The sequence below is a fragment of the Sarcophilus harrisii genome, chromosome 1 (assembly GCF_902635505.1).
Source record: "Sarcophilus harrisii chromosome 1, mSarHar1.11, whole genome shotgun sequence".
In the NCBI taxonomy this organism is placed as follows: Eukaryota; Metazoa; Chordata; class Mammalia; order Dasyuromorphia; family Dasyuridae; genus Sarcophilus; species Sarcophilus harrisii.
This window is the reverse complement of record NC_045426.1, coordinates 318,513,465-318,527,422: the sequence shown is the minus strand read 5'-3', so window position 1 is coordinate 318,527,422 and position 13,958 is coordinate 318,513,465. Positions and strand designations below refer to the sequence as shown.

Below are 13,958 nucleotides of genomic sequence, written 5' to 3'. Positions count from 1 at the left end.
TTTCCTTGACTCTGAGTTTTAGTTCAATGAATAACAGCTAGTACTAAGAAAATTCAGGCTAATTGTGATGATTATATAGGATGTGAATTTTTTCAAATGCTAAAACCAAATTTTATTTAGTAAAGAACTAGGTGGAAAATGAAGGGGAAAATTTTAAGCTTCTGGTGGTCAGTACCATAACAAAAAATCCCCCAATATGCTTGACTTTCTTAGGTTTCTTAAGAGATTCAGATTCTCCACATTAAAAGAATTCTATTTTCCAGGGCTTTAGCGCAGTTTGCACAGACAGGACTTAATTGCTCCAGAGCATGTTTCAATAGAAAGTCTGTCTACTTTATTTCAGGGCCCAGAGGTTCCCCCAAGACCGCCTGATAATAATTTGGTATTTGGAAGCTCCTGTATCACTGCAGGAATTAAAGGAGCCTAAATCCAGGCCTGATGGAGGAGAAGAGTTCTATGGTTTATCTGCAAATTCTGGCCAGACAACATCTTGACGTCACTCCTTAGCTTCTCTAACATAGTCAAGAAAAGAAGTTACCTTCCAAAGACAATACAGTGTGCTCTATTGACCATCCCCAACCAAGTAGTATGCCACTTTAACTGTAGACCAATCTCCTCGATCAATAAGGATTGCAAGATGGTGGGTGATGATATTAGCAACATGAAGTCTGAAGCTTGTCTTCTGTAGTTAATCCAGCTAGTCTGTTTAGGCCTAGCAGCTTCATCTGACAGCATAAGGTGGTTTCCCAGTAGGATTTGACAAATTTGGGTCAGCGAGTGGCCCCATTGCCACTTTCTCCTTGCCTGCTGAGAAGGTCTTTTGCACACAGGGCACAATGGAAGCAGCCTTTCTGGGCTGAAAAGACTTAAGAATGGAGATTTGTCTTACTTTTCCCCTTGAGGGAAGGTGAATGTCTCAGACTCACTGTGCTCCTTCTGAAATTGTGTTGTTGCTTTTTACCCCCTCTTGTCAGTTGAAACTCTAGTGTAGTCATGCAAATTAGCCTGGATTATTTGTCTTTGCTGTATATTAATCATCATTGCAATATATGAATCCATCCTCCTAGAGTATGGTATACATACAACTAGGGGTCAGTAATGCATTATAGAAGATAAATACTCAAACATTTTGGATTTTGTTCATTTTAATTCTATTTTCAGTTATGTGAATATTATTAAATACCTTCATCCTGAGCTCACATTCATCAGATTCTATATTTCATATGTATATGTATATATATATATATATATACACACGTGTTTCCACACAGGCAGCATCTTTATTCTTCATTCTGCAAAGTAATTCAGACTCATAAGACATGATTCAAAATGTGTTATGCTAAGATTAAGAAAATAAAAAGGCTACTGGAAAGTAAGAATTGTAATAAAAGTGGAATTTAACACATAGGAAATTAATCCAGCCCTCTTTAATTTAATTTCACTGTGACAGTGAAAGTGGAAGGAAAGGAGGCAAAATTTTGGTCAATGTGTAGTTTTTTTAAAAAACCCATATGTCATATAGCAACAGGTTAAGGAGATTTTTAAGCTTTTTGTGTGTCAAGGAACCCTTTGGCAGTCTGAAGAAGCCTTTGGACCCTTTCTTAAAATGACGTTTTTAAATACATAAAATAAAATCTATAGGATTACAAATGAAATGAATTATATTGAAATACATTTATCAAAATATATTTTTTAAAAGATCACAGGACCTAGGTTAAGTACCCCTGCTTTAGAATCAACCTAAAGTTATATTTTTTAAAAATATTAGAAATATATGGAACTAAAATTTTCCTCCATGATACAGAGGGAAGGCAGAAATCTCAAGGGTAACTCTTTCCACTATATCCCACTGCTCCTCCTAGAGGTAACAGAGAGACACTGAAACTTCTTGAATAGGGGAGTCATCAAGTCAAAATCAAAGTCTCTCAGAGTGGGAAGACATCTCATACATTAACCAATACATTCCTCTATCACATGATGTTCCTCTCAATGGAAAGGTTCCCTTGTTATGCTATTGTAGAATAAATTTCCAAGGACATTGTGGGAAATTATCAGAAAAATACATAAAACTCTTGTGGGAGGAAAGAGAAGGAAAGCAGCTAAACTCATGCTGCTTGTTTATTTTTTCAAATGTTTTTTATTTTTATTTTTAAAAATTTATTGAAAGGGTTTGTAACCAAGCCAAATGTGAAGATATTTAGGTCAACAAACATTTATTAAATTCATACAGTGCCAAATGCATACTAAATGCTTAATAAATGCTTATTGATTGAGTGCAAGACATCATACTGGTAACTGAGACAAAAATAATTTTTTAAAAAGCAGTTTTTGTCTTCAACCTTCAAAAAAAGGTTATATTTTCATTGTAGAATACAACATTTATAAAGATAAGTACAAGATAATTCAATGAGCACTAATACCTAAGGTTGTCAGGGAAGTCTCCCCATTGGAGATATTCCCTAAATTGAACTTTGAAGGAAACTAAGGATGTAAAAGCCAGAGGTGAGGAACGAGGGCACTTCAGGCAGTCCTGTGAAAAGTACAATGTTAGGAGATTGAATTCTGAGGTTAAGAAATAACAAGTGAGCCATTTTGGCTGGAATATAGAATATATCAAGAGAAATGCCATGAAATAATTCTAGAAAGGTAGACAGGAGCCAAATTGTGAAGGAATGAAAATGAAATGCTAAGCAAAGAAGGCTCAGTGTTATCTTATAAACCACTAAAGTTCACAAAACTTAATATAAAGAAACATTTGTTTCTTATCATTTAGATACAATCATCTTATCCCTGCCTTAATCAAAAAAATCCTTTTTCTAGGGGAAAAAGCCAAAATCAGATCCTGAATCTAATACCTATCATGAACTGGTGCTAGAAAGACATTTATATTAGAATCTGATGATTAGCACTGATGATTTAAGGTCATCTTTAACCACTATAAGAATTATGAAGTGAACACCTATCGGTATTTCAATTCAAATTCTCCAAATCATTGGAAGCATTCTGGAAGAAATTTAATGGGTTCAATGTCCTAATATCTTTCTTCTGAATTTCCCAGGATGCACTCCTTCTGAGAAAGAATTTTTCAAAAGGATTGATATAATTTAACAGGACTTTTTTTTTGGGGGGGGGGTTGGTCACTCTTGCATGTGCTGGCAGGTTGGAAAATAGGATAATCTCAGCAAATTTTGATACTGCAGAGTCATTTCAACTTGTTAAGAAGCTTCTTCCTCTCAGATGCTGGGACATTTGAGTAGTTCCTTTGGTGGGCTGAAACAGCAATATGAGTAGAGATTGTGAAATGAGCCTGAGTTTTTCTTGGATGCAGTATACACTTTGAGTTTCTTATAATAAGACACAGTGTTTGCCCTTGTGAAAATCTTTCTCTACCTTAAGGAATTTTGCTACACTCTAGGATTCTGCTATGATTTCTTTTTCTCTTTTATATACCATAGCCTAATAGTGTTCAGAGTTAAGGACCAAACAGTTGAAGCTACCTATCTAACAACACAGAGCCAGGATTTGAATCTAGGTCTTCTGACTCCGTTACAGAACCTTGAAAATATGACATATGAAGTTGTATTGAAGGAACTAAGGATGTTTAGAGAAGGATGTCTTGATAAAAGACGTTTCAGGGAAGTGGAGAGGAGGGTTATTGTTATTTTCAGTTGTGTCTGATTCTTAGCGATCCTGTTTTGGGTTTTCTTGGCAAAGATATTGGAGGAATTACCATCCCTTCTCCAGTTCACTTTATAGATAAGGAAACTGAGGCAAACAGGATTACATGACTTTCCCACCCACCTAGTGAGTGTCTGAGGCCATATTTGGACTCAAGAAGAAAAGTCTTCCTGACATCAAGTCCACTGCCCTATCCATTGTACCACATAGTGCCCTGGAGGGAAAATAGAAAATTTTAATTACTTAAAAGATTATCTAATAGGAAAAAGGGTTAGATCTGCCCTGTCTGATTACAAAAAGCAGAAACAAGAGCAATGGATAGAATTTGCAAAAAGACAGATTTAGGCCCGATAAAATCTCTAACGATCTATCCAAGAGATTAATGAACTGCTTTGAGATATAGCAGATTCTCTCCTACTGGCAGTCTTGAAGAAAAACTGATGATCGCTTATTAGGTGTCTTGTCTAGGAGATTCTTTTGAGAGTATGGATTGACCTAGTTGGCTGCAGAAGTTTCTTCTCATTCTGAAATTCTGTGATTCTGATTCTGATCCCAAATCCAATGGGCTTTCCATAATACTTTATAATTTCTTATGTTATTGTTGTTTATTGTTCTTTCTTCAGGAGTTATCTTGATGGACAAGTAAGCATGTTTCTCTGTCAAAACCAAAAAAGCTCAAGCTCAAACATCTCAAGGACTTACACATGGGAGATACTAGTCTACTTCCTAGTAGTTAAATTTTAAAGATCCTTAAGACATGTCCTTAGACCCAGAGATGAAAAGGAATCAAGATAGATTTAGTGGAAAGAAATCAGCCAGCCTATTGAATAATGCAATATAGCCTGTCCCTTTGGTTTAGATTTTCATGATAAGATGCCTTGGTGGGAGAACTCTGATTTCTGGGGAGAGTGACTCTTGGGCTGTCTCAGCCATTCAGCATAGAGGAGAACAGTAGAACAAACTGATAAGGGGATATGGATAATGTTGGTCAACATTGGCAGGGCCTAAGAAAATTTCACAGTACAAATGCATTTTAGGAAGGCTTGATGATTCTGGAAATCTGTTCTTGAAGTCATAATGGGGATTGCTCAATCACTTTGAATAACCTTATAATATCCTGTGACATGAAGCGTATTCCTTTGGTGCTTGTAGTGTTCTTTATGTGTGAGGTGCTTTCATATATTTATACTGTGCATGAATTGATGTTGGCCATTGCTAGATAGCTCTACTATAATTTGTTATAATAAAAAAAAAATATCAAGAGATATAATTTACATGCTAATGCAAAATTCACATCTTTTGCTTTTATATGGCAACATAACATCAATGTTGGTATTTTTTTTGTTAAACTTTCTCAAGATTGACAGATTAGAAAAAAATTATTTCAAAATGAAAACATTCTTGGAATTTTTGATCAGTGGAGTGGATAACTGGAATGGAAAAATTCTAAAGAGAAACAATCTGATAGACCACAAGGCTAGTTTATAGATTGTTATCATTTACTTTGAGAGTTACATTACATTAAGACTCATTTAAAGGGAAAAAAAATGCTGTATCATTACTTTCCTTATAGCTCTTACCAAACACAGTAATTTAACTATTATTGACATTCTGGGTTCTTTTTAGAATAGTTCATCTAATACCCCACATTTATTATAATAAATCACATTTTTAAGCTATGGTTAAAAAAGTCTTTTTCATCCAATGAACTTCTGAGGCAGGTTGTGTATGTATTAACATTCCCATTTTATTGATGAAAAAAGGTACATAAGAGGGAAATGTCTTAGAATCATAGAATGTTAGAATTGGAAAGGACCTCAGAGATTATCTACTCCAAACCCTCATTTTACAAGTGAGAAAACTGAAGGTGATGTGATTTATCCAAGTAAAATGTTAGGACTTCTGCACAAGTGTAGTACTCTTTTTTACTATACTATACTGCCTGTCAGTTGGATGATCAAGACCATACCATCCTACTAATGACCTAAGAAAGTTAACAGCATAGTGCAGGCTGCCTAAGGCCCTATAACATCAGATCTAATCAAAATATCTATATGCCTATTGAGGGAACCTGTTCATTAAAGAAAATTTTATGGCATATGTATATGAAGGCAGCTCCTTTCAACCATGAGGTTTTTATACAAAAATGTTGCTAATTATATTATGTTTCAGGGGAAATTGGAGGGAACATTAGAGTTCATATAATGCAACCTCATCATTTTAAAAAAGAAAATTGAGGTTCACAGGGATTTAAATGAAGATTTATCTAAGTAAATCAGCAGCCAGAATTTAATTCCAGGTTTTCTGATGGAAATCAAGTATCTGTTATACTTGACGTTCTTAAATGTTTTTATGTTGTTACTCTTTTGCAATGTGGTGAAGCTTATGGATTCATCTAAAATAACATGTTAGAAGAAATAAAATTTACAGGGTTATAAAGGAAACCAATTATAATGGGATAAGAATATATATTTTTTCCTCTATCCAAGTTCCATGACCCCCTGAAATTTATCCATAAACTCATTGTAGGCGCATAGACCCTAAGTTACATATCCTAGCGCTCAGTTGAATTTTTAATAATTATTTTATTCATCTATCCACACTCTACTTTGTGACCAAAAGAACCTGCTAAAAGTAAGAAAATTACACATAGTAATAGGGCACATCAAATAACAAACTGGACCCTCCCCTGAATTCAGTCCCTAACCTCATTCATAATATTTTAACCAATTAAACTCACCAGCCATAGAATCTCTCATGTGAGTTTGGTAACTGAGCTATGAAAAAAACTTTCCTTTTGCTACACATGATTACTAATCTAAGAATTAATAATATTCATACCTTATTCCACCAATGCCTTGTTCTTAACTTTTAAATTTTACTGATAGGCAATGATTAAACATACATACACACACATATAGGCTCTTGTAGTTTACTTAAATGGATTGATGCTTTTAAAAAATTATCTTGAAGCATTGAAGTAAAGTCAACAAGCATTTATTAATACCTACTATATGCCAGTCACTGTGCTAAGCAGTGGGGATTTAAAAAAAAAAAAAAGAAAGAAAGAAAATAGTCTCTGCCCTTAGGAAAGACATCATATGACCAACTTTGTACAAATAGTATATAGGACAGCTACTTGTATAGTGGGTAGTGTTCCAGGTATAAAGTCAAGAAGACTCCTTTTCCTTAGTTCAAATTTAGCCTCAAATTCTAACTATGAGACCCTGAATAAGTAATTTACTCCTTTTTGCCTTAGTTGCTTCATCTACAAAATGAGCTGGAGAAGAACATGGCAAACTACTCCAGGATCTTTGCCTTTGTCACAAAGAGTCAGACACAACTGAAAAAAAAATACAAAATGACAACTTACAGGATAAATTGGAGCTAGTCTGAGAAAAAAGGCAATAGAATAAAGGGTGTCTGAGAACAGATTCTTGCAGAAGATAAAAATGTTCCAGTTAAACATGAAGGAAGCCAGGGAATCTAAGAGGTAGAAATGAGAATGAAGAGAATTCCAGACAGAGAGTCCCACTGAAAAAAAGCATGGGTTTAGGAGAGGGGATGTCTTGCTTTAAAAAAGTAGTAAGTCACTGCCATTGAATTTTAGAATAGGTGGAAAAGAATAAAGAGTAAAAATACTAGGAAAGTAGGGGAGTCAGGTTAGGAATGGCTTTAAAAGCCTGAGCATTTTGTATTTGATCCTAGTGATAATATTAAACATGCTTGTTTATATTATGCAGTGATAGAAGAGCTTCTTACCCTCTTCTTTCATACATCTTTTTTTTTTTTTCAGGATATGGTGAGAGAAAGAAAGAGTTAAAGAGTTCCTCTAGTCTTATTTCAACTCTTTTAAAATTTCTGTGATTCTTATTTAGATCTCTATCATTTCTGGTCTTGAAAACAGAAATTATTTTGGCTTCATCTGGTCCTTACTATCAATGATGGTTATCTATATGTGGATACCCCTAAACTTACAGCTTAAGGGAGAAAGAATTCACATGCAAAAATGTAAAAAAAATTATCTTCCAATGTACCTATTTCTTATGGAGAGCGGATAAATTCTGTATAATTTCCTAAATGCCATATCGAGTTTTATGTCTGAAGGGTGTCTTGGCCAAATTGAGGTCAGATGCCTGATACTTTGGCACAGACCATAGATTTTGTAGACAGTGATCCAATATATTTATTGCTAGTACAAAAACTCTATATTATCTCCCAAAAAGATCTATGGAAACTAGCATTCCTCACTCCTCTTTGTTTATGTTCTGTCACTCCCTAAATTGAAAAAGTTGACAGGACTTCCCAAAAGGGAAATCATTTGGAAGAAAGGGGAGAGCAAGATGTCCTGAATCCTAATCTAAGAAACAATCTTTTGACATCAATTAAGACTTAAATTCAATATAAAGGTTTTTTTAAGTGAATGTTTATTTTCTTTCTTTTTTTAAAAAAAATATTTTTTCTTACAATTGGTGAGGCTTCATGCCCTTCTTGTTAGTATTTTCAATTGAAGGAAGATCTGTAAAACAAAGATGAACCAAAGGACTTGTGGGATCACAGATCTAGAAGGGATTAGAGAGATCACATAGTCCAATCCTTTATTTTAAATATGAGAAAACTGAAGCCCAGAAATACAGGTATGGTTGAAGGTTTTTGAATCATAAAATGGCATGTGTCTGATAAACTTTTATTTTCTTCCCTGGTATTGGGAATGTCCTTTTCAGTTCTTGCCACTTTTCCTCCAAAATGTTCTCCCCTTCAATTACTTTATTTTACAAAAGGAATTGTTATGGCTAGCCATGTCAAGCTGAAATTTTGTGCTTTATACTCCTCTTTTGGGCAGACTAATCTGGGTTGGAGTGTTCCAACTAATTTACATTTCAACCTAGATCACAATGAAGGTCAGAATGTCCCCTCACAGTAACAAATGGCCTTAATATTTGCAGATGGAAAAATAACTTTTATCAGATCCATTCAACTAAACTGACAGTGAATGGAGATAGTTTTGGCATGTGATTGTGCTATCCTAGCAATCCAGTTATCCATGAAGTCATTAACAGGAACAAAAAGTCTATGTATGGCAGTGATTAGAGAGCTTGTCTTAGACTCAGAAAGACTAAGATTCAAATTCTTTTTCCAACCCATAATTACTAGATGATCTCAGTTAAATCACTGAAGTCCTCAGTTCCCCAGGCAGCTCTCTAAGAGTCTAAGTCCAGAATAGTTGCATCTATACATTTGTAGAGGAAATTTCCTAACCTGCACCTTCCTATTCCAGTGAAATGATGTGTCCTTGTCCACTCCCACCCTGACCCTCATTCCTGCAAACAATAAAGCATATAAACATTAGTTTTTCTTTTGATCTCATTATTAAATGGGAAACCTTCATTACTTATCATAGTGAAGTTTAACAACAACAAAATTTCAGCAACTTTTTCTTATCCTTGTATCATATACCTTCATCTCTTTCTTAAACTTGACTTCAGAATCATGAGACTTTAGAACTGATAAGGATTTTTAGAGGTCATGTAATTCAAATTCACTCTTTCTCTCTCACCATCTATCACCACCACCACCCCATGTTATAGAAACTGAGATTCAAGAAGGAAATTATTTGTATTTATGCCCCTCTATCCCTATTAGTTCCTAAATTCCATGAGAACAGGGATTATTTTAATCTTCATATCTTTTCCTTACTTCCTAACACAAAACTTACATATAATAGGTGATTAATAAATATTTTTAATTAAACAGAAGTGATTTACAAAGAATTCCTCTACCCATGGTTCTGTCATTATTTTAACTTTTTAATTATATCTTTAAATATATATATATATATATATATATATATAAACATTAATAAAATTACTAGGGGAGGGACAAATTAGCAGATAATCTGTCCAAAAGGACTTATTAATGATTTTTTTTTAAAAAGAAAGACTGAATACCAAGTCTTCTCACTTGTCAACTGGGGTTGTTCAAACTGGTGAGATTGCTAAATTTTTATATAATTGCTGATTGCAATTCAAGATTAGAACTATATAACAGTTGTGATTGTACATGGTAATTGATGTAGTTAATATGAATTTCTGATTGATGATCATATGGAAAACAAGAATTCACAATTGGAGATATGTGAAGCAAAACAAAGAAAGCATAAATTTCTTTTCTGAACAATTCTCCACACCTTTGTCATTTTGTTTTAAATACAAAAGCCTGTGTTTCCAAATTGGCAGAAACAAAAAGGGTTGGCTTGCTGATAGGTCTTTTTCTTTTCTTTCTTTCCTCTTTTCCTTACTCCTTTTTTCCCTTCTCCCCTGCCTTCCTCCCGTCTCCCCTTCCTTCCTTCCGTACTTTCCTTCTTCCCATCTTTCCTTCTCTATGTTCCCTCCTTCCCTCCCTTCCTTCCTTCTTCCTTCCTTTTTTTCTTTCAGTGTAAGTCAGTTATTGATAAATATCATTGCTCCTCCTGGGATAATAAAAGCATGGTTTAGAAGAAATATCATCCAAATTTTGGGGCCAAATCTTTGATTTTAGAAGCTACTTCTACAGTTTGTTGAATTGAATTGGATGAAAGACAAAAACCAAGAAAAAGAAAGGAAAACTCACAAACAAAAGCAAAACAAAACTAGTTTTAAGAAGGTTAAGGGCCATTGTTATAGACCTGTCCAAAGTTCTCTAGTAGGATCTTAGATCTAGAGCAGGAAAGAACCCTGAAGGTCACGTAGTCCAACCTCTTCTCAGTGCCACATTTCTCTCTCCCATTTGATAAAGGATACCAAAGCTCTAGAAGGTTAATGGACTTGCCCAAAGTCATGAGATAAATATCAGAAGCAAAATCTGAATTCAGTTCTTTCAGCTCCAGAATCAATGTGCTTTCCACTGTTCTCTGTGAACCTATTCCAAGCCCAGATCCATTTGCTTTCCTATCATATAACTTTGGGCAACTTCTTTTCCATCAGGGAAATTACAAAGTTCAGAAATTTCCATTCAAATATGAAACATCTGATCACACTCTCTCTTTATTGCTCCCTGAGTGCCAGTTTTGCTGTTTAAAGAGTGCACCCCAACCCAAGCAGAGTAGAGCAATTTCTACCTTGCCTAAGCAGCCACTTTTTCCCAAAGCTCTTATCCTCTAATAAATGTTCCTGCCCCCTACTCTAGAAGCAAGCACAACCCTCAGATCTCCCTGATTCTAGGACTCATATTCATCTAGACTGCCGGGGATCTAGCCGAGGACACCTCTTACTCAGTTGTGCTGATTCCCCACAACTTGCTGACTTTCCTTATTTTGAGCATCTCTCGAAACTAGCAAAGACTTTTCCTCTTTTCCTTCATTGAGAAACAGGGACAAGCCTCCTCAAAACTTATTTGTCAGCATCAAAGGTAATGTTAGAACACTCTTGAAATATACATTCCAGAATATTCAGCTGTAAGCCCCATGTGACACCCTCCTCATTTTCTTATATGGTTTGTATTCTAACTTAGGCAGTAAGATGATGGGATGCAACTTTTAGGAGAAATTTAGCAGTAATCCTGGTCCTGCCAAGTTTAGAGAGCACAAGGGTAGAAGATTGTAATTGTTAGAAAAAATTTGATTTGTAGCATTTGTTGAGTCTTCAATATAAATGTTCATACTGAAAATTTAACAATCAGTCTTGGATTCGAGCTAACTCCCAGCAATCTTCTAAATCAGGAAGCTGTGAAGCCAAACCCCACCTCTGACACATCCTGACTGTGTGACCCTGAGTATAATTATTTAATCTCTCAGTGTCCCAGTCACTTTTTTAAGACTATGAATTGTATATAGATGAATGAAATCACAGCCCCAGTTCATAAAGAAACTGACAAAACCAACAAAAAATCCATTTAGCAGAAAGACCTGACTTCTGGTCCTTGGTCTGTCCCTCTGTAACTCTGTATTCCTAGACACTTGGCTTAATGTGTGAATGTCCCAATTTTGCCTCCGTTTCCTAATTTTTAAAATGAGGGAGGTAGACAAAAAGATCTATAAGACAACTTTTAGCTTTCAATTTCAAATGATGATAGTCAAGTTCATAGAGACCTTTGAGGTTACTGAATGGGAACCTGTTCATTTTACTAAAAAGAAAACTGAAGTCCAGAGTATTTATCTATTTACTTGCCCAAGGTCACACCAGTTAAGTCAGTGGTAGAGCTGGAATTTAAACTAGATCCCCTTTTATGAAATCCAGCACTCTTTGTACCCCTACCCCTCCAACAGTGAAATTTGATTTGGAGAGTGAGGGAAGAGGCAGAGGAAGATGAGAACATGGTTTTAGCTTAGGATTTGTCCTACCTTCAATGTCTTGCAGAATGATGGATGTATAATCAACAACTCATGTCATTCTAAGAAGTCAAATGACAGTCATTACAAAATGTTAAAAAGCTTTTGTCATTTGTAGACATTATTAAATGTTTACTGGCAATTTTGTAGACATCTAATGCGTCTTTCATTACAAATTCAATTAAAAGAAATAATCCTAGTGATTTGACTGCCTGGTCTTCTTTAATTCTGTTTCTACTACGGATTTGGAGGTGGGGCTGGGGTGAAAAGCAGAAAACACCTCTTACTACATTAAGTTGCAGGTACAATCTGTAAGAATTTCCAGTGACACGGCAACACAGCAATATTTTTCCTTTTCTTTTTTTTTTATGTGTGTCTTTTGTTTTCACATCACTTTTATTTCTGAATACATCCCCTTGCCTTCAATGAGCCTTCCTTTCAAGATGAAATGCAAAACAAAGAAACAACACACCAAAACAGTTCAGCAAAATTAACTAATGCTTCAAGTAATTGTGTCAATAATACCTTATCATGATTCAAGAAGGTTTTGAAGCTTAAATTCCTTGCCACTCATTTTTCATAATATCCACACTATGATATATCTCTGCAAACCTGTGATGTTAAAACTTACCCATCTCCTCTATTCAGTCTTCTAAAAGTTCTCCAGTTAAGGTTTATACAAATTCAAATTTAGATATGATGAATCTTTCTATTAAGTGAGTCTGGAAGGAGAAAGCCAAGAGAGTAGAAATAGGTAGAGTAAAAGAGGGAGAAGTTTTGGAAGAAATTAAAACAGAATACTGAATGAGCTAATTTAGACTACAAGGAAAAGACATTGAAAGCTAGAGGCCATGAGTGGAAAGGAGTGTGGGATAGATATTGGGGTGGAAGACATTGTGATGAGGACTGATGTATAGGAAATTAAGAAACTAGTGGAGGGAAGTTTCTGGTCAAAGGACTGGGAAGTGAGAACAATCTGATCTAGGTGTCAGGTGGAATTGAAATGAAGTTTCTCCTTGGAATTTAGGGTTGGACCAGTAAGGAAGCATGAATGAAGGATTGAGGTCATAAATCCAAGCTGACCAATCAGGAACAAAACATAGAATGAAATGGAATGGGAAAGCATAGTTTAAGCTCTTCTTGTGAGTCAGGCATTATGTTAAGTGCTAGAGATACAAATTCAAGAAAACAAGAGAATTCCTGGATTCAAAGAGTTTATATTCTAATATGGTAAGACATTACATAAAGAGGCATGGGATCTTGGAGGAAAGATTTTGATAGAGTTGGCAATTATTGTGCTTTAAGGCTACAGTAGAAAAGGATTTAGGTATTTCACATGAAGATGGCAGAGATGGGACCAGGCTACATTTGATGAATACTCATCAATCAGAAGTCATGTATTCCAGGTTTAGAGCTTGGAAGTGGAGTTTGAAGCATAAATGCATGGCAGCATGAAAATGGCTTCTAAAGCCCAAGGGATGACATGTTCCATCATTCTAGACAACTAGATAGGAAGGCAGCAAATTGAATTTGGAATCAGAAAAGCCTGGATTAAAATCCCATGTCAGAAACTTAATTAGCTTTATGATACTGGGCAAAGCACTTAACATCTCTCAGTCGTCAGTTTCCTAACCTATAAATGGGGGATGGGGGGGGAGAAGGGGGATAATGGCTATAATACTGGTATTATAGAATCATTGTAAGGATCAAATAAAATAATTAACACAAAATTTTTGGAAAACTTCAAAGTACAGTATAAGCATTAGTTATTATTGTTGAATAATGGGTTCAAATAATGGGGCAATCTGTCTGTTCTGTATGTAGTTTTTGTTCTTAAGATTACTTTGCACTTGGGGGTTTATATCCAAACAATTAATTGAGCATGGATATGCCAAAGGAGACATTGGAAAAGAGAGATTCTGAAAAAGAAATTAAAGAAAAAGGGCTTATTATTTTGGAGAACTCTCCCTTACTC

At 35.1% G+C, this 13,958-nt stretch overlaps 1 protein-coding gene across 3 annotated transcripts in view; it reads left to right on the top strand.

Moving 5' to 3' along the window:
- Positions 1 to 13,958, top strand: part of NTRK2 (neurotrophic receptor tyrosine kinase 2) — a 405,329-nt gene that overhangs the window by 245,674 nt on the left and 145,697 nt on the right. Inside the window, exon 13 of one of the 3 annotated variants that reach the window (XM_031945458.1) lies at positions 344 to 1,194. The exons of the other annotated variants lie outside the window; for them this stretch is intronic. Within the exon in view, the coding sequence (XP_031801318.1) occupies positions 344 to 372 (29 nt within the window). The 3' untranslated portion in view covers positions 373 to 1,194. Of the gene's footprint in view, positions 1 to 343; positions 1,195 to 13,958 lie in introns of those variants that run through there. 3 annotated transcript variants of the gene reach the window in all.